The sequence below is a fragment of the Pyrgilauda ruficollis genome, unplaced genomic scaffold, assembly GCF_017590135.1.
Source record: "Pyrgilauda ruficollis isolate IOZ18807 unplaced genomic scaffold, ASM1759013v1 scaffold86, whole genome shotgun sequence".
Lineage (NCBI taxonomy): Eukaryota > Metazoa > Chordata > Aves > Passeriformes > Passeridae > Pyrgilauda > Pyrgilauda ruficollis.
The window spans coordinates 4,520,795-4,546,578 of NW_024530599.1; the positions used below are offsets into that span (position 1 = coordinate 4,520,795).

At 51.5% G+C, this 25,784-nt stretch overlaps 1 protein-coding gene across 3 annotated transcripts; it reads left to right on the plus strand.

Annotated features, from left to right (window-relative positions):
• The first annotated feature begins 1,297 nt into the window (after nt 1-1,297).
• On the plus strand, nt 1,298-24,792 carry CYSTM1 (cysteine rich transmembrane module containing 1). 3 transcript variants are annotated; one of them, XM_041487984.1, is made up of 3 exons: nt 1,298-1,391; nt 12,522-12,763; nt 24,344-24,792. In XM_041487984.1, the coding sequence occupies exons 2-3, from the start codon at nt 12,541-12,543 to the stop codon at nt 24,448-24,450; spliced, it is 330 nt and encodes a 109-aa protein (XP_041343918.1). In that variant the 5' UTR covers nt 1,298-1,391; nt 12,522-12,540; the 3' UTR covers nt 24,451-24,792. The 3 variants fall into 3 exon arrangements, with proteins under 3 accessions (XP_041343918.1, XP_041343919.1, XP_041343916.1); XM_041487985.1 differs by having other exon boundaries at nt 1,333-1,387; XM_041487982.1 differs by lacking the exon at nt 1,298-1,391 and adding an exon at nt 2,052-2,196.
• The last annotated feature ends 992 nt before the right edge of the window (nt 24,793-25,784 follow it).

Here is a 25,784-nt window from a genome sequence, read left to right on the forward strand (position 1 = left end):
GGGGTAGCTGCCTATCCTGTTTTTCTCTCACCCAAGAATATAGCATGTCATGTACCTAATTTAAATAATTTCTTCCTGGTTGAGCTTCATTAGGGACCCAGCATTAAGCTGGCCTGATTAGATCTACTAATCGATGGTGGGGAAAAAGAAGCTGGTTTCAGCACACACGGCAGCACAGGAGCAGGATTATGCTGCTCCACTCCCTGGAGACCACCAGGGTCCCCAAGCCCACCACACACCCCCCGGGCACTGTGTCCCTCCACAGGTGGCCACTGCTGTCCCCTCGCGCTGGCCACCACGGTGAGTGACGGTCATGTGCCAGGGGCAGGGACGGTGACTGAACACTCCAACCTGTGTCCTTGACCTATTTTATCTACGGGGCAAACCCGTAATTGCTTTCCCAGGCTCTGTGCCTGGACCTTCTCCTGCGCACGTGTCCCGTTATCAGCAGAAGGCGACAGCGCCCGTGCAAAGGTCCCGGTGGCCAGCCAGGAGTCCCCGCAGGGAAGGGGAGCCAGGGCGGCGGTCCGGGGGGGCTGTGGGGCCCGGCCCAGCCCCTGCCGTGCCCGGGGCTCCCTGGTGGGGCCAAGGCTCTCCGGGTCCCACTGCTGCTGGCCCCGGTCCCGAGGCTGAGGCCGCCCCCCGTGCCCCCCGTCCTTCCTTGGTTTAACCCGAACAGCCCCGCTCAGCTGCGCTGCCGGGACCCCTGCCCGCGGCACGGCCTCAGCTCCTCGGACTCCGGCCAGGGCAACAGGGACAGAGGCACGGACAGGGACGTGCAGAGGAACAGGGGCAGTGACAGCAGCTGGGTCAGGGACAGGAGCAGGAACGGAGACAGGAACAGTGGCAGCAGCTGGGACAGGAACAGGGATGGGGCACGGACAGAGACAAGGGCCGCAGCTGTGACAGGGACGGGGCAGGGAGAGGTACACGACAGAGACAAGGGCAGTAACTGGAACAGGGACAACGACAGGGACAGGGGACAATAGCTGGGACAGGGACAGGGTAGGGACAGAGACAAGAGCAGAAGCTGGGACAGGGACAACAACAGGGACAGGGGCGACAGCTGGGACAGGGACAAGAACAGTAGCTGGGACAGGGGAGGGACAGGGACAGGGGCAATAGCTGGGACAGAGACAGGGACAAGAACAGTAGCTGGGACAGGGGAGGGACAGGGACAGAGACGAGCAGCAGCTGGAACAGGGACAGGGCCCGGGGCTGTCCCCGTCGCTCCCTCGGCCACGCCCCAATCAAGGTCACGCCCCCTGAGGCGGGGCCCAGACCGTGACGTGACTGTCCCGTCCGGAGGGGCGTGGCCTGTCTCCGTGACGTCACTGTGCCGCGGGGCGCGCAGCAGGTGCGGGCGGCGGCGCGAGACGCGCAGGGCGCAGGTACCGGGGCTCCGTGAGGGGCCGGGGGGCCTGGGCCGGGCTGGGCTCGGGTGGGAGCTACGGCGGGTGGTGGGAGCGGGGCCGCGCAGGACTGATGAGGACGCGGAGAAGGAGGATGAGGAGGAAGGCTCGCCGGGGTGAAGGGCCGGACCCGTCCCGTCCCTGGGAGCCCGCGGTGGGTGACCGCCCTGCGGACAGCGCTCCGGAGGGGTCGCGGCAGGAGGGGCCCGGTGAAGCCCCCGGGCGCTCACCCAGCGCGGGTCCCGCCCTGCCTGACAGCGCCGGCCGTGCGGGTCCTGGCCGAGAGCCGCCCCCGACAGCTCCAGGCTCGGCTCCCCGCGCTGCCCTGTCCGCGGGAGCGCGCTGCTGCCCCGCTGAGGCCGTGCGCGACCCCAGGGCGGGTGGGCACGGCTGGTACCGATGCTCAGGCTTATTTGGGGTAGAGCGAGAGGTATGGCAGCGCTCGGAGTAAAAATAATAGCGCTGCATCCTGTGTTTTAAAGCCATTATGGTTGTCCTGGATTTATGTTTTCTGTTGCTATAGCTGAGGACACCTCATTTGGATAATTAAATGTCACAGTGAAACAGGAGAACGAGGGGAGGAGAGCACTCGTCTCCTCTCTGCCGCAGGGATGTGCCACCCCCCTGACGGCAGTGGGCAGCCCCTCTGTCCGGGCTGGCGCCAGGATCTGCCCCACTCGTCCCCGCTTCGTGTTTAGCTTTAGCTGAAAGGAAAAAAAGAGGTGCCTTTTGCTTTTGATGCCTCTACTACGAGACGTGTGTGAACAACCTGGTTGTAAATAGGGTAAGTTTGGGTAAGGTAGTGAGTGTGGGTGAGTTAAAATGACTGTGCTGAGCAGCTGCCTTCTCCTTGTGCTGTGTAAATACAGTGATAGGATACAAGGTGTGGGAAGTGTGCTGTGCTAGCAATGAGGTATTTCTCATCAGTTGCTTAAATAATAAGTGACTCTTCCTAGAAATTTTTGATGATGATAGTAATAATATTACTATATCAGGTAGACTGAGGAGGAGGCTGAAAACACTGAGACTTTATAAATTTTTCTGATCGTATTTCAGTGCTTTTTGGGGACAGTCAGGGATTAATATGCATGTTAGATAATAATCTTCTGCTGCGCAGAATAGTGGTTTTACCGAGCACAGGAACTTCTGCACCACGAAGTCTGCTACACTCTTCCCCTTATTCACATGCTATAAAGGCCATCTTTGTTAAATACTGATTTGTCATTCCCCAAATGGTGTGAGAGCTGTAACTGATAATCTGCAGAGGCTGGTGGGTGTCCTTGCAGCAGAGGTCGAAGAGGAGATGTCCTGTAAAGGAGTGGCTCTGACATGGGTGGGGGCTCTGTGCGTCTGAGCAGACCCTGCGAGGCGGTGCCCTGGTGTCAGTCAGAGCAGAGAGCTCTGCTGTTCTGCTGCCCTGTGTCCCCCAGGGCCATGCTACATTTAAAATTGGCAGTGGTTTGCTGCTCAGAAAACCAGAGGTGTTCAGTGACTGTAAGCAGAGATGTTCCTGCTCGTAGCATTGCACTGGGATGACAGAGAAGTACCTGGAGGGCTTTGTGTGCCCTAAACAGAGGAGCTGCCTGTTCTGGGGTACTTCTGTACAGGATCAGATGAATATGTTCCCTGATTTTTATTTTTTTTTTTTTACGAGGGCAAAGCAAGTTTATGTAACTCTGGATGTTCAAGAAACAGGTCTGCATTTCTCCTGTCCCCTGTTTGTGATCTCTCTGTGGCACAGATGGAAGCTTGTCAGGGCTCCCTGAAAACTTCTCGTGGGTGCTGGAGCCTTGAATGGGCAGGTTCACTCATTCTCTGCTGTCAGTATTGATATTTTCTACTCTCTGGGTTGTGTATCCTGCCTTTCTCAACTTCCTGCTGTTGACCTCAAACCCACTGGCTCGATGAGTAGAAAATAGCACCGTCAGTTCTGGGAATAGGGGAAGATAGGAAGGACCCGAGTCATTCAAGCAAACGGACAGTGTTGCCAGGCCTGGCATCCTGCCTGCCTTCCCACAGGGAGCCTCCGAGCCCGCTCAGCCCAGCGTGGGGAGGCTGCCTTCCCCAGGATTCCTGGTGAGCTGCTTGGCCTCACACCCCTGCTGAGGGGCAGGCCGATGCTGGGCTACCCTCACAGCTGTATCCTGGGAGCTCTTCCCAGCTGGGATCCCCTTGTGTGGAAGTGCCATCACCACCCTGTCCTGGGAGGGAGCACTGCTGTGCTCCAGTGCCTGCCCACAGCTGGCTGGGATTGCAGAAGCTTTGGGGAATGGACCTCCTTGGAAGCATCTAGTCTGTTGTATTCCTTATGCTGAACAAAAGCTGCTGTTTCTGTCACTTAAATATCAGAGAGAGAGATTTCCACACTAGGATTATAATGTATTCTTGAGGTATTATTTGTCTTACCAGCTATTGAGGATGGTCCCTTGATATGTGGAAGTTTTTCAGCCCCTGACAAGGTAAGGCAAAGGCTTTCTTGGTTCGGTGACCACTGGGAGAATCTGGGAGTGGCCTGTGACAAGCAGACATTAAAGAGGATTTTTGCATACGCCCTACAGGCAAAATAAAGCATCATGTTAGAGCCACAGGAAAGACATGGAAAAGCCGAAAAAGTGAGAAAACATGGAGGGGGGTGGAGAAATCTCAGTCTCATTCCATTTTCCAGCCTATCATGGAAATCTCTTTCTGAGTAATGAGATCTCAGCTGCAGAAAATGCCTGTATTTCTGTCTGCACACAGCAACATAGCCTTGGGAGCTGTGTGCTAGAAAATCATTTTGCTCTGGGTGGTATCTCCCACTTAATCTACCAGTGCTTCAGAGCTGGGGAAGTTTTCCTGAAAGACTGCTGCTGTTCTGTCGAAGAAGGGAGCACAAAATTCTCTACACTGTTCCATGGCTGGAATGCTGCCAGAACACCATCTGAATAACATACAAATGTATTAGCTGTGCTTACTAATTTTCTTGCCAAACTGTTTGTTTCACGTTCTCTTCTCACTTGGACCAACAAAGCTGCTTGCTTTAACTGTTATTTGCACGTCTAGTTTTATGGGACAGTCAGATGTTTTCATTGAGTTTTTTGTTGTTTGGTATTTGTTGCACTTTAAAACAGGCAGTACACCACTTTAACAGCAAATTATAGTTATGTATTTCCAGAATTATCTAAGGCAATACATTATACAAAGACTTGAACAAGAGCAGTGCATGCAAAAGCATTCCCAATCTGAAATCAAGATGTTGATGCTTCTCTCTGAAACTGTTTCTGTAAAGGACTTTGCTTTTTGGTGTATTTTGCCCCGGGCACTGCTGTACCTGGGCAGAGTCTCACCTGCTGTGTCAGCAACAAGTACCGTGGCTGACACCACCTGAGGGGCTGTGAAGTGATGCTTTCCATATTTGTAATTGTTAGTTCCTGGTGTTAAAGTATATTTCATCTAAAGGTTTTCTAAAACCTTTCATCACATGTCTGAAAAACTGGACAATTTCCCACCCATAATGTTGCGGTTCATGTAATAACAGTAGCAGGGCACTGGATTTGGGATTTTTCCCACTAATGCTTTTATTACAGGGACAGTGTCATCTTCATACTTTCCTTCTGCCATGCAGAACATGTAGGTAGACAGTGGGCAGGCAGTAAGTGATGGTAGTGTTTCTGAAGAGGTTTGTGTGTTGGTAACAATTGATGAGACATCGAAATTTGTCTGAAGAAGGAAAATCCTGGCACACAATCCTGTGTGGGTGTGAAGGTGCATTGGTTAGAGTTCTGTGGAAATCTGTGACTGTGAAGCTCCACAAGGGATGTTGCCTCTGAGGCAAAAACTGTCATCATGACAACCCTTTAGCACTGATCAAATCCTGGTTTCTGAAGCCAAAATCACCTGGAAATTATCCAGTGCGTATCCATTATGGTTTTGCCAAGAAGGCAGGGCAGACAATGGGACTGGTGAGCTGGGACGGTTTGTAGAGACGCCAGCGTCAGCCTCAAACATCATTTGTGCTTTCCATTTTCACACATGGGCAGATTTCAGATCTCTGGAGGGCTTGGAGGATACCAGGAGGAGGGAATACCTGGCTCAGGAAGGTTAAATGCTTGTTCATCCAAACCTCTGCTCACTGCACAGAGCTGCCTGATCTGGTGGCTTCAGCCGCATGAGCAACAGCAGTTGTTTTTGTGCAGGAGATGCCTGACAGCCACTCAGCTAAACACGAGGAACTGTCCCTCTTCCCAAGGACTGTGAGTGTCCTGGAGTCAGGACACCTCTTAAGGAATGGGCTTGAACAGAGGAGTGGGTTTTAGGTCTTCCTTTTACAGCACAAAGCTGGGCTTTTTGCTTTTGCCTAGACCTGCATTTTGGAAATTAAAGTAGTTTCAAACAGCTTTTGTCAGAAAAGGTGGAGGCAGCTCTTGTTCCCTCTCAGCTATTAGTCTAGGCTGATGGAGCTACCTGGTGAAGTGGGAGGGCAAATCAGGGAGGAAGCTTTTCCTGGAAGCAAACTGAGCAAGAATGGAATCTCTTACAATTTATCCTTAACATACCTTTCATACAATCACTAAATGGAGCTGACAAATAAGCTGGTAAGAGGGAAACACGGAGCCAGTGCCATTTAAAAGCCACTTGTGCTCTTTTTCATTTGGGTACTGTTCATATGAAATGTAATTTAAATGCTAGGCTGGTTGCCAGGAGCTGGATTGTTGATGTTAAATGTACTTTCCATTAGAGCTCTGTATTGGAAAACTGCTTCCTAGCGCTGCAGGCATTGGAAGGGGTGGGTTACATCAGGGTGCCCCAGTTGTCCTTCTCAGGGTCTGGCCTCTCACCGTGCCCTCCATCTTCATCTCTGCAAAGACCAGCTGAATCAATACCTGCCATACCCAAAATATGATTCCTCCTGACCACAGCAGCACGAGGTGCAACGCTTGTTCTGCTGTCCTAAAAACAAGCAACTTCTCACCTTTAAATTCCAGAAATCTGCTAATTGTTTTTGGGTCGTTGTGGGGGGTTTTCTTCTGTGTTCCAGATGCTGATTTTCTTTGGTTTGTTTGTTTGTTTCGTTTACTAATCCCCCATTTGTTTTCATAGGGCTGTTTCTTGCACTGTTCCCTGTGCAAGAGAAGGCGTTTCACCCTGTTTCAGCGCCCTGGTTAGTTGTCCTTTCACCCCTATGCACAGTTCTTTATTTAATAGATTTGCCTGCACTGGAGATTGCATTTGAAGGATCTGACTTGCAGGCAGCTGTCCACAGGGACTGGTATTTCTTTGCAGGTGGATTAGTAGCTGTGAACACCTACTGTGTAAAAATGTAGATGGATTTATGAGTGCTCTCCTCAGTTTTGCCAAGGTAACAAGGTACCAACAGGTAGAAGCAGATTCCTACTGCTTTCCCATAATTTAGGCAACAATTATGGTGGCCATAATTAGTCTGACCTCAAGAGATGTTTGGGAGTGCCAGCCTTGTACGTGGCCTTTTGGAGGAAGGAAAAAGGGTGAAACTGGGTCATCTTGGCAGGCTCTGAGGGGTCTTTGTTTGGACAACCCTTGTGCTAACAGAAAAATGTTCTTCCAACATGCTTTCCCTATTCTCTTCATTCTTGGTTGTTTTCATGTATCGTGTTACCCTCTGACCAAAAGTCCTCCCTGTCCAGGCCCCCATGCTGTGCCATAGGGCTGCACTTACGGAGTGATGTAGCCAACAGCCATCTAAATTAGGCTTCCTGTTCCTTTGTTCCTAGTTTTAGAGGTGGCAGCTTGTGGATGGTGAGCCTTCCCCAGGCTGAAGCCGAGGCTGTTTGCAGGAAGAGGCTGTGTGTTGTCGCTTGGGTGAGCAGTGTGGTGAGCTGTACGTGTGCAGTGCCAGGCTCTACAGGAGCTATTCCCACTTGGAAGGATCTCGCAGTTGCAGTGACATACAGTGCAACTTGAGCTCTGTTTTTAGCTTGATGGATGGCAAGAGCTGCCCTGGGAGTGGGCTGGGAAAGGGGTGGGAAGCAGGAGACAGCTGTGGCACTGTGCAGAGAGAGTCTGCCTGCTTCCTCCTAGAATAATGGTGACACTAAAAGGCACAGTGACGGCTGGAAAGAATAATCAAGGAATGTTGCAGGTTCTGTTGAAGCACACAGTCTTCAGCTCAGGAGACATGCCTGAAAAAAGAAAAAGATAATAAATTCATGAGTGTGCTGGAAGAGGAGGAGCAGGAGCAATGACTGACTAGTTGTGTAGCAGCTGCCTTGGTTTGCTGGCCTTGTACAAGGCAGTAAGTGTGAAGCAATCAGAAGTCTTTTCAAAGCCTAATGGTGAAATTTGTTTCTCTAAGGATTGGTTGCCAAAATAGACAAGCTAAATATACATCTGTGTGTAGTGAATGCAAAGCATTATAGTTCTGTACTTGCACCTTTTGCTAAGCCTTCGCCAGAGCCAGGTTACAGCTGTAGAGGGGCTGATATTCTCCCATAGGATGGTGGTTCTTGCCTGTTGTACCTCTGTGTGTACATGCACATCTGGGGTCATGTGCATTTTCTGTACACCATACTTCAGTGACTTCTGCTTTGCAGACCTTTTGCAGCCTTCTGGCTGGGGTATGGTAAGCAGTTTGTTTAAAAATGAAACCCTGCTCTTGGGGTAGGGGAAATAATCTTTACTTATCAGTGTGGAACAAAGGAGTTTGAATATAACTTAAGGAAACAATGATGTACCAATGAACTTGCCCCTTAGCAAAAGTACTGATGCGCTGGGGAGGAGGAATAGGAACGTGGTTTGCCATTCTCTTCAGATGGATTAGCAATTTCTCTGTTGTTAAACAGCAGCAGACAGGGCAAATGCTTAGTGACAGTCAAGGAAGTCTCTTTGTTTGCAAGGAAATCTCTTTGTGAGGCTGTGCAGGGACCATTGAGCTCTGTAGTGGCTCTTCCTGCTGAACCTCCTGCAGCGCCATGGAAGGCAAAGGGCTTTACTGGTGGTTGGCTTCCTTCTTCTGAGCTTTGCCTCTGAGATGTGGTGATCAGGAAAGCCACAGATACAAGTTCTGATGCAACCTCACAGGGGCTGGTCCTGGTTGCGGCTCACACAGAATTACTGGCTGGGGTGAGAACCCACAGCAAAGCTTGGTGATACGTTTGACTAAGAGCTCAGGTATGTCTCTGAAAAGTATCTGCTTCATGATTCAAAACCCTGCCATGCAAACACATATCCATGTGAGTATATAGGGCTAGGAAGTGTGTGAAGTCATGTATGAGGTCATGAGACTGAAGGAAATCTCAGTGTTGTCACACAGCTCAAAAAGGGCAAGTAGGAATGTGTGTATGTGTAGCAATGACTGGCAGTGAAACTGGGGGAAAAGGAAAGATTCTTTCTGAGAACTTAGGTTCCACAGCTCCCACCTGGTCTTGCTGAATGCCTGGTGAATTCTTCAGGAGTTTTCTCACTCATCACAGACAAATCCCCAGTGGCTGCTGAAAGTGTTCATGCTGGACACTCTCTTTTATCTCTTGCCTAATCTCAGTTATATTACTTTACCCTCAGTTGTGGAATATGCTCTTCTTAGTCTCCATCTTTTCCTCTGTTCTGTTGTTCTGCTGTCTCTGCCCAGGCATCTGTACAGCTGTCAGTAGGTTCTGGCCAGTTTTCCCCTCAGTACCTCTCCCATATCAGCAGATGGAATCTCAGTTTCTGCCTCCACTCCAAACCGGTCTTCTCCCAAAACTGTTTTGACATGGCTAACACGGAGCTGGTAAACAAAGAACACGAGTGGTTCTTTCTTGTTCCCTGTGCTGCCACTTCCCTGTTTGCTCAAGCCACTGAATTTTTAACTCCTGACCATTTCACAGACCTTTCTGCAGAGCTGCTGATGTGCAGGTTTTTTTGTTCATCCCCATGTTGGTTTTAACCAGGCTGTCTTCTTACCACACTCTTTCAGGGGTTTCTGAGCTGTACCACGTACACCAGATCCCCATCTCAGCTCTTTCTGCAGAGCTGCTTTGTTACCTGGGCAGTTCCACTGGCTCCAGAATGATTCTGGCATGTTCCCGTGCCGGGTGCTTGCACAGAGGCCAGGCAGGCTCCCTGCTTGGCTACCAAAGGGAGTGAATGGCCAGTCCTGATGGACAAAGGTGGCCCCCAGCAGTCCCAGCACGAGTCCCCTTGGTAAGGGAGCAGTGGAATGGCTGAGTTTGTAACAATTTGCTGACTGAATTTGAGTTCACAGCCTGCTGAAGAATCACAGCATCTGTTAAACCTTGCTTCAGCACTAAAATGCCAGTGATATTGAATGTAGATAAATGAATTTATGCATCTGAAGGGACAGAAAGGAAGACTGACCTTCCCTGGGAAGCGTGGGCTGAGTTGACCATCCTCTTGGGCAGAAGGACATTGAAAACTGAAGTAATCCAGGTGCATCTGCTGGAGCTGGATAGTGTTCATCGAAGCCCAGGGAGTGCTTGAGGTTTATGAACAAAACATGGTCTGTTGTTTGCTGCCTTTGAATGCCTTGTGTGTGTGTATATAAAAACACATGTATTTGTACCTAGGGTGTGAAATTACACCCTTGAACAGAGAAGGGGGACATGGATGGAGAGCTTGTCCCCTGCCCAAGGAGCAGGCAATGGGCTGGGGCTCTTTGATCTGGAACAGGGCATTCCCACATGCCACCTCCCTGGTTTGGTGCACCCCTAAATTCAGGAGGGTGAGCTCCTGCAGTCACCCTGATGGGGCAGGAGGCAGTTTTCCACAAGGCAGGCAGCAGTGCCCTGGATCCCCTCATGCCAGGAGCAGGCATGGAAACTGTACATGGGGTCAGGGAGGCTGAGCAAACCAGGGGCCTCACAGGGCTGTCTGGGCACCAAGTGGTTCCTCTGCAACATGCAGTGGTCTGTGGGTATACACACACACTCGCTCTGGCCTTGTTCTTCCCTGGAAACTTGCTTTTGGATGTTATTTTGGGACAATTTTCTGGGTTAGATGAGCATTAGTGGCCTGGTACGTCCCAGTTCTCTAATTGATTGCATTGAAGTGATTTGTAGGGCTTGCTGCCTGGCTTTCCCTGCCCCCCTAAGGAAGAATTTCCTTGCTGGAGACTTGGTAGGGACGTTGCATTGCAGTGCAGTGGTTAAAGAGCCTTGAGTTAAGTGTATGTTGTGCTTGTCAGTTTTAAAGTGAGCAGTTAAGTGGTCTGGCTGGCCTAGCAGTGGGGGAAAAAAAACAAAGCATAAATAAAATTCCTGTAATCCCTGGCATTTGGTTAAGCAGTTAAAACTCTTGACAAAGCCATTAAAAGGCATTGTCTGCAGGTTATAGCACTGCCTTAGCAGTTAGCTGGGACAACTTCTTATTGAAGGAAAGAGGGGTGACAGACACTGATCCCTTCACTTTGTGAACAGTGACAGGACCCAGGGAACGGCTGGAGCTGTGTCAGGGCAGGGTTAGATTGGAGATCAGGAAAAGGTTCTTCCCCCAGAGGGTACTGGGGGTTACTGAACAGGGAAAGGTCACAGCCCCCAGGCTGCCAGAGCTCCAGGAGCTCTTGGACAATGCTCCCAGGCACAGGGTGGGGCTGTTGGGGTGTCTGTGCAGAGCCAGGGATTGAACTGGATGGTCCTTGTCCAACTCAGCATGTTTGTGATCCTGTGACTGTGCCTGGCACACCGGGAGGAGCGCTAGGATGAATTCAGGTGAGTGACAGCTGCAGCCTGCGAGCCTCAAGGGCTGCTCGGTGTCCTGCAGGGCGGGGTTGGCAGCCCGGTCCCCTTGGAGCAGCCCCTGGGTCGCAGGCACTGCGTGGGATCAGCCGGGCTGTGTGCACCGTGCCACTTGGCACCATCGTGCTGGCGACCTTCGGGCAGGAGCAACGTGTAAGCAAGCGAGAGCCTTGGGATCCGTGCTCGGGGAGGGCGGCCGGCGCGGCGGCTGTGCACACACAGAGCCGGGACTGCGGCCGCCCGGCCTCTGCCCGCGCCCCGCGCTGGGCTCGCTCGCCGTGCCAGGCTGGAATCTTCGGGCTGCCTCAGCCCCGGCTCGCTGGATGTGCCCGTGGTTCCTGCTGCCCGTCCCCGAGAGGGCTGAGCAGCCAGCCCATCCCAGTGCCATCCAGAGGGGCTCCTGCTGGCCAGCCTCTCCCGCTGCAAGCCAGAGGCGAGCCTGGCCGAGGCAGAGTGTGCTCCTGGTATTGCTCCCTGTGGCGTGGGGGAGGAGGTGTGTAGCAAAGGGGAACTGGTGATCTGTCTGCACCCTGCAATAGGGGAAGGAAATAGCAGGGTTCAGCTGCTTCAGCCAGGAAGGTTCCTGAATTTGTAGGATATTAACATACACTTCTGTTTCTCAGACAGGGAGAAGCTTCAGGAGCCTAATGTAAGAAATGGTTTGCTTAGTCATGCTGCTTAGAGGTTCATTAAAATTGCAGTATTGTGCCAGTCGTGTCTTCTGATGGCTGTGCCATGAGTAATAGATAACATGGGTTTCATGAGAATCAACTCTCTGAGGTATCTTTAATGTTGCTTTTTGAATGAGGCTGAGCCCAAGGCCCTAATTTCTTGTGGCTGCTTAATGATTCAGTTGTGTATGACTGGAAGACTACACAACGTGCTGGGGTACAGTGTCATCAGGAAATTATTCATATACAGCCTTGCTCCAGAGTGGTCTGGAGGCTTTAACAATTAGCAGAAGTGTAATGGACATTTGTGTTCACTCTTTCTCCTGTCAAAGCTATCAAATATGCCTGGAACAGGCTGCATTTTTGTATTGTTTTCCTTTCCAATATTGACAGAAACAGGAAATAACCACTTCTGAATCTCTCTTGAAAGCGTTTTAATTCATGAGTGGAAGCAGAGGTTTTTGCTTTGCTGCTGCAAGACTTAGGTCTTAGGGTGAATAGCTGATGCATGACTGGAAAGCAGCATGTTACTCCTGCTCAGCTAAACTTACGTCACTTAGAGAAATCACTTCAACTCCCTCCCTGCCCCTGTGATAGGGTTAAAAATAAATTTGCTGCTTGACTAGGTATTTTGAAGTCTGTTTCTCACACAACGTAGGGCCCTTGGAGAGCAGTGTGAAATGGAACTCACACGGTCATGGATGAGCAGACGAAAGCAAACCAGTTGTCCTGTTTGTTTCCCTCTTTTGCAGGACAGATTCTGCATCCCACATGAGCTACGATAATCCTCCACCGTACCCCGGCCCGGGCCCGACTGCCCCGTACCCACCCTATGCACAGCAGCCAGGGGGCCCCCCTGGCCCCTACCCTGGCTATCCCCCCGGGCCCTACCAGCCAGGCCAGCCAGGCTACCAAGGATATCCCCAGTATGGATGGCAGAACGCACCTCCACCACCGCCAGGACCAGTGTACGCAGACGGGCCGAAAAACACAGGTATGGCTGAGCAGCTGCAGCACCGTGTCAGGGACACTGGTTTGCCTCACGTGAGTGCATGCTGACCTTGAAGGAAAGTGTTCACCAGTGCCTGACCATAATGGCCTTGGAGGAGGTGGGGACTTGTTTGAAATGGCCGTTTTGTTTACAGCTTGTTTTCATGCTTTATTTTGCTGTAGTGTCTCTCACAGTTCTCTCTCAGGTTGTTGGAGAATACTGCTGAGCATCCTTACTGCTGATTCCTCAAGGAAATCCTTATGCTGAGGTTGTTGCACAGGCTTTAGACTTGCCACAAGTCTCATTCTACCTGTCTCTTGGTTGATAATTTTCAGCCAAAGGCTGCACAGTTAAAGCTTATAATATTCAAATGTACATTTCCTACTGAATTAATGGGCCTAGGTTTTCTTGAGCCCATCAGTATCTGTCCAAGTGATCTACTCATTCCTGGACATTTTGCTTTTTCCTGAAGTTATTATCATTCTGTGGAAAAACCCTGATTTCTGGGGAAGGGAGGGAGGATGGTGCATCTTCCCTCTGGCAGCTGTCTGGTCCATCTGTGTGCCACGTCCCCACAGTGTGGCACACTGGTATGCCCTGGCACCCGCTGCTCTCCTGGGGCTTGCTGCAGGCTCAGCTTGCCAGAGCAGAGGCAGAGAAGATGATTAAAGGACCAGAGCTTCTCCTCCTTTCTGTGAGGAGAAGGTGAGAGAGATGGGACTGTTCAGTGGGTTTGAACAGTGTGATGTGGGTCTATCAGGAGGGCCCAAATTTTAGCAGTGAACAATTGGTGTGAGGGAATAAGAACCTGAATTGAGGGCAAATCATGAGTTCAACTTCCTCTGTAACAGAGTGAGAGCCCTGCCTTTGAGGAGGAGGAGGAGGCAGCGGCATGGTTATGCTTCCCACCACTTCCACCACATAGACTCAAAGTGTAATCAGGGTTTTCCCTGGGGTTTTGGGGTGGCTAAGAGATGTTTTAGTACTAGGCAGGGGACAACTCCTTGTCCCCCATGTTGAACATCTTTGGTTGGTGCCAGTGTTGCTTTTTTGCTATAGCCACACAAAGGGATGTGCTGGCAGAGGCTGAGGGGACACAGGGGCTGTGGCTTTGAGGTAGTTCTGCTGCCTTGGAAGCTTGAAGGATCTCGTATCAGACTGGATCAGGGAACTGATGACACTGAATGTCCTCTGCTCTGCTCACAAACCTGTGGACCAGCACAAAGAAATTGGAGGGGACAAGCAGTGAAGTGTTAGAGTGTGTTTCACTGAAAGCTCAGGCTTGTTCTGCAGGAGGTTTGATTTTGTTAAGCCTAAGCTAACACAACTTCAGCTCTGCAGAAGCAGCTCTGTAACCCATAAATCAAAAACCTTCTGGTAAGTCTTGCCCTTGAACTGCCTTCCTGCAGCTACAGGTGGTCTCTGAATCCACCTTGGGAGCCTCTGATTTGCTGTGCTTTTGCAGAAGTAGATGTAAAAAAGGGATAGAATTACAGAATGGTTTGAGTTGGAAGGAACTTAAAGATCAGCCTGCTCCAACCCCCCTGCCATGGGCAGGGACACCTTCCACTATCCCATCCAGCCTGGCCTTGAACAATTCTTGTGATGGGGCAGCCACAGCTTCTCTGGGCACCCTGTGCCAGGGCCTCCCCACCCTCATGGGGAAGAATTTCTCCCCAAAATCCATCTAACCCTGCCTCCAAGTCCTCCCCAGGGCTGCTTTCCATCCATGCTCTGCCCATTCTGTGTTTGTGCTTGGGATTGCCCCTTCCCAGGTACAGGAGCTTCTGCTTGGCCCAGCTGAACTTCATGAGATTCACATTCCCCCACCTCTCCAGCCTGTCCAGGTCCCTCTGGACATATTTATTTTAAACACATTTATTGATGTCTGCAAAGTGAAGTCAGGGTATAACTTTGCATTTGTCTGCAAAAGCTTTCTTTTTCTTCATTCTCCTTCTGTTAAACACACTTCCCCTCCCCGCCTTGCTCCTTGCTAGTCTGTCAAACTGGAACCTGAGCTTTGTTCTGTGACACTGTAAAAGAGCTTTCAAAGGGGCTTTGTTTAGGAACTCCAGGAGTGTCTAGTTTAGAGTGGATGTCTCTAAAAAAACTAATCTTTTATAAATCTGTTACACTAGTGCTATGTATCTGTTGGTGTGGCTGAACTTCTAATACAAAAAATTGACATCCAAATTTAATCAAGGCGTTGCAGTCAGCCTAGCTGGTCCAGTGTGATTTCATGTGGCTTGTCAGTTCCTGTGGTGTTTCCAAACAATTATCTGGGAAGAGCTGCTGTGTGGATGCTTTCCTTTCAGAGCGGATGTTTTGCTCTCCTATGTGACTTTGCTTAATCTAATGAATTAAGCTACTCCTGGTAGTACATTAGTATTTCTGAGCAAATGTGTGTCCACAGTGAAAACTAGGAAATTTGCTATACTTTGAATAGCAAATTTAGCCTGCAAAGCAGGCTCTTATGTTGTAGATCGTAGCCAATGTGCTAATGCTAATGTGTGGAAGTAATTATGTATCATATTTTGGTCTTGAGTGGATCACACAGATGGAAATAATTACTGTTGAGCTCTCAGAATCTGATGGTAAAGTAGCATTTTATGGTGATGGTGTTGTTTCATCTTAATTTGTAGCCTATCAGGAGTAGCAATGGACATAGGCTGTCCATCTGGCCCTTGGAGAAGTAAAAGAACTTCACATGCCTCACTTTCTGTATTAAAGCTGCATTTGAGATTAACAGGGAAGCAGCTTAACCTGAGTGCTGCTAAGGGTAGGAAGGAGAAAGTTCTTGCTGTCCAGTGAGCAGTGACTCTGAAACAAATAGCTGAGAAAGGGATGTCCACCTTTTCAGTATGCCATTGGATAGGGGGACAAACCTAAAGGCTTGTTGGAGGAAGCTGCAGTCCAGAACAGCTCTGAACAAGGACAACACGTGTGCTCCCCTCTGGGCTGTCTGTGCAGGATTAGCAACCACAAGGATGTCTGGGGTGCAGAAATCAGCTTGTGGCTATGTGTTAAGACAGCGGTGGGGCCATATGACTGCCATGTGGCCACCCCACAGGGCACTGTGGGACAGGGAGACTGCAGCTGATCCCAGTGTTCCTTGGCCCCTTCTCCCAGAGGGGATGGAGTACAAGCTTGCATCCCCTCAGAGTCACCCCAGCTACCTCAGGGTGTGAAAGGCCTCAAAGCAAATGTTTTTTCCCATATAAAGGAGCAGAAAGCTGGAGACTCACTGGTGACTGGCTGAGGTGGCACAGAAGCCCTCATGGGTTTGTTTTTTTGGATGGATGGCTTTTAGGCTGCACCAGGTTACTGATACCAAAGTCTCCAAAGAAGCCCCACGTCTCACATCTTGCTAGGGCTGGCAACTGACTTGGTTGTTGTTCATTAGAAATAAACAGCTTGCCCTTTGCCTTCAGAGATGGTGATGTGTATGCTGGGCCTGAGGGACGTTATTCTTCAGGGTGTCTGATTCAGCTTCCTAGCTCTGGGAACTGACGTGCTGATCCCTGTCTGCAGTTTTCCTGCTGCAAAGGCTGAGGGCTGACTCTGTGTCTGCCCACACAAAGCCCATGTGGGTGAGAGCTCCTGGAACAGGGCAGATGTGCCACAGTGCCTGCACCAGATGTGCCTGCCCCAGAACAGAGCTGGGAAACGCACAGCTTTAGCAATGTGGTTCCTGTGTGCAGCATTGTGTAGGGAGCAGGTTCTTCTTTACAGAAGGGGCTTGCTTAAGAGGAAGAAAAGTCCTCGTTCCAGAAGATCTCTCATTTCCCCACCAGTATTTTCATTATTTGTTATCAGCTGGCATAAGGAAACCACAGTAACTGCTGACTGGTCAGCTGGTACTTTCTTGTCTATGTAAATTAGAGGTGAAATGTAATGCAGCTGATAAAGGTATGCTTTAAAAAGAAGTGGAATGAGCCAAAGTACAAAGTGACATACTAATTCTAAAAGCAGAAGCTGATGCTAGCAATTTGAGCAGTTTTATTTCTACCCCCACTCCCCACTGATACATGCCAACATAATGGATGAGGCTATTCCATGCTGTGCCAAAGGGAACCAGGCTCTGTCAGCAGGCACTGAAGGCAAACAGAGCTCAGGATTGCGTCTGAGCCGTTGTACACACAGGGTGGAAATCTTATTTCTGGAAGTTGATTACTTGCAGCAAAGCCGGCTGCGATAAGAGTAATAGTCACAGTGATGCTGTCTGCCTCCTAATATTTGTCCAGCTGCAGGATAAACAGGTCACCTAGATACAGGCACTGCCTGCTGCTGCAGGGCTTGATGGATTTTCCTCTTTACCTGCCTCTGTGTGGAAAGGAGGGGATTGGAATCATGAGGCTCTCCAGTGCCTTTCAGTGGTTACCCTTGCTTCCCAAACCATGTGGAGCTGAGCCGTCCCTGCCAGGAGTTAATTTGGAGGACAGGCTTTCTCTCTCTGTCTGTTGACCCTTTCTAAGTAGTCTGTCAGAGCATTTAGTTTAACTGTTCCTGTACCTTCAGGAGTTGCAACTCCAGATGCTGGAGTCCTGCCAAAAAAAATAAATCTTACTTGGCAGTTGTCCTCTTATCTGCTTCTTATTCTTCAGTGTGCTTTAAAACCCAGCGTTCTCTCCTCCAGGACTGCTGTATCATCCCTCCCTCTGTCCCTGGCTGCACAAACAGCGGGGGCTGTTGCCTGGCAAACAGTGCAGTCCTGGGGCTGCTGTCTCAGCTCACCTTCACTGCTTCTCACCCCCAAGGAGGGAGTAATCTGATAAAAACCCGATGGAAAGAAAATTATTCCCAATTCAGGTCCAGTATCTGAAATCATGCTTCAGACCAGCTGGTCTCAGGAGGCCAAGGCTGGCTCCAGTGTGGGCTGATTTAAATGGGGCTGCTGTTCCAGTCCTTGTCAGCTGGCACCAGGCTGGATGAGGAGCAAATTGTGCACAGCCTTTTCCCAGCACTGCACAGACTGTGGGACTTGGCCCTGTGGGGCTGCACAAGGAGGATCTCACTGGGCCACATTCCCTGTTGCTTTAAACTGGGCTTTGTCCCTCCTCCTGTCTGTCACCCAGAGCATGATTGCAAGAGCTTTGTAAGATGAAGTTTGTGCTGTGTAAATCCCTCCAAGCCAGGTCTTGTTTAACTCTAGGACTGATGCTGATTTTCAGTGTAAGCACTGATAGAGGCTGAGGACTGAGCTGTTCGTAGCCCTGCAGCTGACTAGGTCAAAAACTTCTTGCCTTAACAGTAAATTAAGATTTCACTGATTTAAAACAAATGTTAGAGGGAATTCTCAAAATCTGTAGTTTTGGGAGATGTCTCTCATCTGTTGTAGTCTAGAAGCAGGCTGGAGGGTCTGAAGCCCTGAATTATTGCACATCTGAGCTGAGGGAAAGTTTGTTTCTCATATGACATGTCTCCTGTACACTTTCTAACCTGTATGCTGGGGTTTTTGTGCTTTGGAGAGCTGGCTGATGCCTGCTGACATCCTGCCAAGACCTGAGTACCCTACAGAAGGTGTGCTGACTCCTGCAAGGAATGCTTGTGCCTTTCAGAGCAGTTGAACCCTTCCCAGGCACATTGATACACCATAAATGCTGATTATTATCACTTCCATTATCTCCAAGATCTCTTAATCCCATCCCTGTGTGTTCAGGTGAGGAAACAGTACCTTTTCCAGCCCTGAGCTTAGCTGCAGGAAAATCTTCTGCCTGGTTCCTGCTGAGCCCTAACCCGTGCCTGGCTCCCAGGCTGCTGGGTGAGACGGGAGCAGCTCTGCCCAGTGCAGTGTTGGCTCTGGAAAGTGCTCTCTTGGCTCGCCTGCACAGTGATTTCCCTGAAATGTGTGGCCTGCTCAGCTTCCGAAAGCTGGAACAGCTCTCTGGGGTGAGCCTGGGAGCTGCTCAGCCTTACGGGAACAGAAAGGCAGGAATTTTCCAAACCTGCTGAGCCCAGGCATGAGGCCATGGAAGAGGAGAGGTCTGACACCTGGTCAGAGTAGCTGTGGATCAGTTGTTTCTCCTTGAGCCCAGGCTGAAATCTGGGCTGGGTCAGCAGTGGCTGTTGGTGGCAGAGGGGATTTGCAGGTGGAACTGCCTGTGCTCTGTGGTATTTTTGTTCTGTGACACTTGCTTTCTGCCCAGGTGGCTCTGGCAGTAGCCATTTGTGTTTGGAGCTGGGAGTTGGGAAACTTGTTCTGAGCATTTTGCAGCTTTGGAAGATTTTTGCTTGGAAGTGGGCTATTGAATTTCCATCTGGCTCTGGTATCTGTTTCAGGAGTGTACTGAGGTATTTCCTGAAATCTGAGTGTGGTGTCGGTAGAGACTGTGCACACAGTGAAAGCCTCTGGGCAGGAAGGAGTTGGGGGGCTGGGAAATAACAGGCCTGAAGCTGTTAGGCATGAGCAATACCCTCAGAGAAGAGAAAGAACATTTAAATGCCTTCCTTGCCAAGGGAGTTAGATCTCATCTGTGCCCAGGCTGTGCCCTGGAGGCCTCGTGCACAGAGCAGCCTTGGTGGCAGCTCATACGAAAGTTCAGTCCCTGTTCCCCAGTCTTGCAATCTCTTCTTCTGCACTTGCTGCCTGTGAGGGTTTATTTCAGGAGAAGTGGATGGCTGGAAGGTCACAGCTGGGTGGCCCTTCCTCCTGCAGACCAGAGTGTGCACCCCAGGGGCTCAGGGACATGTGATTTTCTGTTGCTGTCACTTCTGCATCCTTTGGATACACTTGTGCTGACTTTGCCTTCTCTGGCCTCCATCCTGAACAGAAAAGCTTTCCAAGGACCTGGGTGAGAGTGATATGAAGGTAAAAGCAGATGCACAGGCTGACCTGACTTAGCACAAAATCATTCTAAGAGGTGGTGAGCAAGATTTCTTGCTTGCTGAAGAAGAGAAACAAAGCTCTTGGTGCAGAAGTGGCTTGTGATAAAACCCACTTAATTGACGAGTGGGAAGAGGCTTATGGGTCCCTTCTCTGCTGTGCACTCCCTCCCAGATACTCTGGTATTAAGTAATACTCCTGCTCTGACCAGCTGTTCCCATGGCAAACAGCCATTCTAATTCCACAGGAAGGATTTTGGGGCTGCAGAAGCAGTGATTGATAAATCACCCACTGCTGCTTCCTCTCATGTGCCCCAGGCCTTGCCTCATAGCCAGCAGTGCAGGTGAGGGGTCTGTGCTGGCACACAGCTGGGCCAAAGGAGAATAAACTTCAGGACACTGTGTTTGAGCCCTCCCACCTTAAGAGGGTGGTGAGTGCTGGGCTGTGCTCTGCACCTCCTGCTGCCCAGGCACTGAGCCTGCCCCTTGCTGCCTCTCTGTGCCTGGATGTCATTCCTGTCATACCTGAGACACCCAGGCAAAGGCCTGGCCCCTGTGGTGTGCAGCAGCACTCCTGGGAGAGCTTGTGGAGCTCAGGGGCTCTCAGGCACCGTCACCACTCCGTGGAGGTGAGGTGGTACCTCGGCAGTGATGCCTGTGTGTGGATCCTGGGAGAGGATGGACTGATTCTGGCATCAAAGCCCTTGTACTGCAATCCTAGTAGACCCAGTAAAGCACTGCAGTGAGGGGCATTGCAGTCTTAAGGTCACTATTTTAGTTTATGCCACACCGGGTGAAAAGTACAGCTCATTCCTTTCCTTCATGGAGCTAATGATTAACGTATCAATTAGGTGTGTGAAGAAACAAAATGTATATGCTCAAGATAAAGTAGACTGTACATGAAATAAGAAGGTATTGTAGTATTTGTTTTAAAAGCAAAGTGGGAGTTATTTGCACTGGTTTGTGCAGGCCACTGCTGTGTGATTATGAGGACTGATACCATTTTCAGGGTAAGCATGATTCATGGTGCTCTATGCTCTTTAAGGCTGATTAGGAGGTGGGAGGGTCTCTCAGTTTATACCTTCTCCCATCCTGTTTTAGGAAAAACAATGAAACCATCAAAAATGGAGCCTAGAACTGAGTGCTGTCTAGTGCCTCCAAGAGAAATCACCCTTGTTTCTCTTCTTTTTGGGACCACCAGGCTTCTGTTCATAGTGACAAGGACCCTTTGTGCTGTAGGGGGTGGTTGGAGGGCCCAACCTTGGCCAAAAGAGAGGCACAAAGCAGCTGATGAGGTCCCCAGTAAAGCTCACCATAGAAAACTGGATGGCTTCAGCTTGGAGGCACTCAGACACTGAGGAATCTCACAAAAGCCACAATTCCCTTCATTGGGAGATTTGGATTGGGTTTGAATGTGGTGTTTGGGGTGTTGACATTGTGTTTGTACAGCACTACTGCATGGGCTGGGAGGAGTGGGTGAAGCTGCTACCACGTGCTCTTGATGTCCCTCCTCAGGTACTCGTGTCACTCTGATAGTGCCCTGAAGCCAACAGTCAGGTGTCCAAATTTAGCAGATTGGTGTAGGGTGTCTCTAGGTTGGTGAGAGGCTGGGCTGGGAGCAGTTCATCCAGCCTGTCTTTGAGCTGCTTTTCAGCTTGCATGCTTTGGTAGCTGTGGCTGAACAGCTGACCACCCTTCAGCTGTCCTGCTCCTCTCCTGACCTCTGCAAGCCCCACACCCAGATCAGAAAAGCTGTTTAATGCTGTATCTGTGCTTAAAATCTCTCTGGCAATTTGTGTGGTGACACCGACAAAGCTGCAACTCCTGAAGCATTGATGTGGCTTCAAAGAAAGCTTCACAAACTGTGAGGAGGGGTGGCTGTCTCTCTTCAGAGCATTGCTCCAGGTGTGAAAGTTCCAGTGTTGATGGTGTGCATACTCAGACTGCAGCAGTGGCAGAGCTGCCCATGAGATTTGCTCTCCTTGGAGAGGAGCTCTGCAGTGGAAGGCAGCAACCTCTCAAATGTGTATTTCAGGTGTTGTCTTTGGGGCGTTCATTGAACTTGGAAGGTCTGTAGGTTTGAAGTACCGTGGCTGCCTGCCATGGGGGAAATCCACAGCTTTTTTTCATAGGGTTTCTGCAGAAAGGTGCTTTTGCCACAATGTGCTGCTGGTTTAAATGGCTTCCAGCTTTTGGCAGAAGAAAGAAGAGGGAACAAACATGAGCACTGTTTCTAACATAAAGGCTCACCCCAAACCCATGGTGAGTCCTGGAAAAGCCTTGACATGGCTGCTGTCCCTTGCCCTGTCCTGGTCCTGCCCCAGCTGTAAGTGGGCAGCTGTGACTGTCCTTTGTCCAGCTCTGGGCAGCCCCTTCCAGCACAAGCCATGGAAGCAGTGCCAGGGGGCTGGCTGGCAGGGACAGGGATGAGCCTATGGACACTGTGACCCCCTTGAGCAGAGGGGCAGCATCCAACAGGAGCCAGCTGAGAGCCGTGGGGAGAGCACCCGGCTCCCTCTGCACAGGCCCCAGCTGGGGAAAGCCATTTCCTTCAATATTTCAGCAAGTGTTTCATAACAGCACTTTGTACATGCCTTGGACATGCTTTGTCGGCTGTGCCTGACTCTTGGCTGTAGCTTAAAACTTCTAATGGATTCATCATAAATACTTCAGGCAGACACTTCTTGCAGTCCTGGACAGCTGATTTCAACTGGCAAAGGGCAGCCTCCTTCTGTGGTGTGGATCTGGATGTCTCAGGGCACTGGGGCCCTCAGTTTTGGGTATGGCAATGCTCTGGCAGCAGCAATCCAGCTCCCCATGGCTCAGAGGTGGGACAGCTTGAACCTGACAGCTGGTTGGAAGGCAGGGCTGTGTCGGGGCTCCGGCACAGAGATGTCACCATCTTACACAGGACTCTTAGAGCATTTAGTGTGTGTTTTGCCTCCACTGATTGTAACAGGGCCTTCTTAGAGCAAACAAACACACCAAAGAGCTGCTTCTTTAGAGCTCCTGGATCCACAAGGTAAATAAAGTCCAGACCAAGCCCCTGGGTCACCTCTCCATGGAGAGCAGGCACTGGGCAGAGCTGCTGACATGCTGCTGTGTAAGGTCAGGGCTCCAAGCCTCCATGTTCTCTTTTGCAAGTCTTCCAGCGTGCCTTTGAGTGCAGGGAGGAGAGAGGGGCCTGACCAAAGTCCTGTCTGCCCTGTGACATATTCCCCTTGGGATAGCATGGGATGGGTCTGTGGTCCATCCTTTCCGGGGGATGAAAGAGGCAGCCAGGGTGGCAGGCTCACAAGCCATGGACCTTGTTCTGCCCTCCTTGTGGGTGTGGCAGGGGCTGGCCCTGGGCACAGCCCTGCCCTGTAGGGAGGAGGTCGTGCAGCCTCCCCCTGGCAGCAGCTCAGGGAGCCAGGTTTCCATCAGGTCCTGCTCTGCGCCGGCTGGGAGGTGCCAGCCAGGGCTCTGCAGGGGCGGGCGGGACAGCAGCACCTGAGGGAGGAGAGTGTGTAGCACCTCTCCTGCTCCAGCACAGCGTGTCACAGCGCTGCCACCTCCTCCTGGGGCTGAAGGGAGAAGGGTGCCTCTGTCCTGACATTCCTGGAGCAAGGGCTGCAGGCGCTGTGACTGAATGGTCAGGGGAAGGGGACAGCAGTGCTGTGCTGATGCCGTGCGGGGGCTCCCCTGGAGCTGGGCTGTGCCTGGGCAGAGGATGCCTTTCCTCTTTTATTCCCCTTGATGAGAGGGAATCTGCCTGAGGCTCCACACAGGCTCTTCCCCAAGCACAGACATTGGGGAGCACTGGATTCCCTCTCTCTGCCTCACTTGGTGGTGCCAGGGTTGTGGCATCGTGTAAGCTGGAGCACATCAGTCTCTGCCCATCGCTTGCAGAGCTGAAGGAGTGGCTGGGGAAGGATTTCCTGGGCACAAAGCAAGCCCATGAGAGAACCAGGCTGGTACCATGAGCTGTGTGCTGCCCAGGCTTCTGCCTGCCAGCGCCATGTCCAGCACTAGCTGCCTGCCTGGCTTGGACTCCTGTGTGAGGGCACGTTTCCCACACAGACCACAGCAAAGAGAGCCAAGAAAGCTGTCAGGAAGGACAGTCACCTGCCCTCAGACTGATGCAGTTCTGGGTGTGGCAGCCTGTGCTCAGTGAGGAGGAACCAAAGATAAACTGCACATGTCCTAATGAGGGTCAGGAACTGGCACAAAGAGCAAGCAGCACACTGGCCTCAAGTAGGAGAGCCTGCCTGGAGAGCTCCACCCAAACCTGGGGCTCCCTCCTGTGTGCTCAAGCAGCTGGCAGTGTGCAGTAAATCCCAGCAGACTGCCACGAGCCTCTGGGCAGAGGTGGTTTCTGTTCGTGAGGTGATGCCTGGAGCCTTTGGGCACCTGCCCCTTGGCCACTGCCCCCTCCTAGCCTGTGCCTCGGGTGAGCTGACAGAGCTGGGAGTCCCCTCACGTGCAGGAGGCACACAGAGCTGGAACAAGGACTGGTCTCTGTCAGGACGAGTCCGTGCCCTGTCGTCCTGGGGAAGGAGGCAGTTCTGTGTGTGGCAGGGCTGGAGCAGTGCTGGGGACCAGCTGCTCCTTCAGGGGGGCTGAGCAGCGCCGGTCTGAGCAGACAGGCGTGCTGGAAGCTGGCACCCCCTGCGAAGCTGACCGGGGGCCGGGCCACACCTGGTTCTTGTCCCCTCTGAGCGTTGTGATGCGCCCGGCGCTGGCGCCGCTCTGTGCCTCACAGCCGCTCTGTGCCCGCAGTGTACGTCGTGGAGGAGCGGCGGAGGGACGACACGGGCGAGAGCGCCTGCCTGACGGCGTGCTGGACCGCGCTCTGCTGCTGCTGCCTCTGGGACATGCTGACCTGACGCCGCTGCCCCGCCGCTCACCGAGTGCTATGCAGGCTCCCCACTCCTGTCCCGACTTCTTTCTGTTACTGTAATCAACGCTCTGCTTTGCACAGCCAAGAGTTCCCGTCTGTCCGTCCTAGCGCCTTGTCGGGGTGGGGGGTGCACTCCTTTATTTTAGTAAAGGAAAAAAAATCCCTTTTTAACATTTCTAAGACTTTTGTTGTAACTTTGAAGAATGTGCTAATGGTGTATTTCAGCCAAGGGCATTCTGATGAAATGTATATTTACCAGTTGAGATTTTCCTAGCCCTAGAGACGAAGACATACGCAATAATTAAAGCCAACAGTTGATTTTTCTTCACTAGGCCCCGGCTGTTTCAGTGAATCTGTCTGCAGGGTGGGCATCCCCTCTGGTGCTGTCCTTGGTCTCCTGTGGCCACTGACTCTGTAGATGGGAGTCCTTGGTCTGGCACCTCCAAGCCCCTCATCCCACACAGGGCAGCACAGTCAGGTTTTTATCCTTATGTTTTTCCCTTCTGGAGCCAGGGCCTTCTCCAGCAGCTCCTGGGACAGCAGAACTGGGAGAAGCACAGGGCTGTGTGTGTGCCCCAGCACCTCCTGGGGCAGGGCTGGTCCCAAGCTGCAGTCCATCATCCCACACTGCAGAGCAGAGGCTTGCAGGAGGTAAATTAATGGGTAAGAAGAGAAAAGCCATGGATTAATCTAGTGCTGAGGATTTAGAGCTGAAGCTGTTCCATGGCACGCCTGGCCAGAAAAAAGGATACAAAGCTTTTGTCTGCAGAAAAGTGGGGAAAACCTGCTGCTGGTTCCATGGGGGTGTGTCCCACCCTGCTGCTCCCCCAGCCTTGGGAGCAAAGCCCCCCTGGTGTCTGACACACACCTGCTCTGCGTGGCACTGCCTGGAGATCACCCAGAGATCTCAGCCTGTCTGCAAAGGACGCTGCACTCGCTGTCCCTTGGCTGTGCAGCTCCACCCTGGGCTCAGCAGTGCAGTTTGGGGCTCTGGTCTGGGGCAAGCTCATGTGTTTGGGGTTGATGAGAGTCCCTTGCAATTCCCTGTCTCCAGGAGCCTTCTTCTGGGGGCTGCCCCTCTGCAGCCCAGAGGTCCCTGCCCTGGGAATGACCACTGTCACCTTCCCTGTCACCTCCGTGGCAGCTTGGCAGCTGTCAGCGATCAGGAGTGGAGTCCCTGGGTCATCCTCCGCGGTGTGGGGAAGGTGGGGCAGCAGCGGGACCAGGAACCTCCGAGATCCCGGGAGCCGCCGGGAGGCGCTGGGAGAGCGGCGGGGGCCGGGCCCCTGCGCCGCCCACAACGGCCACACGGTGGCGATG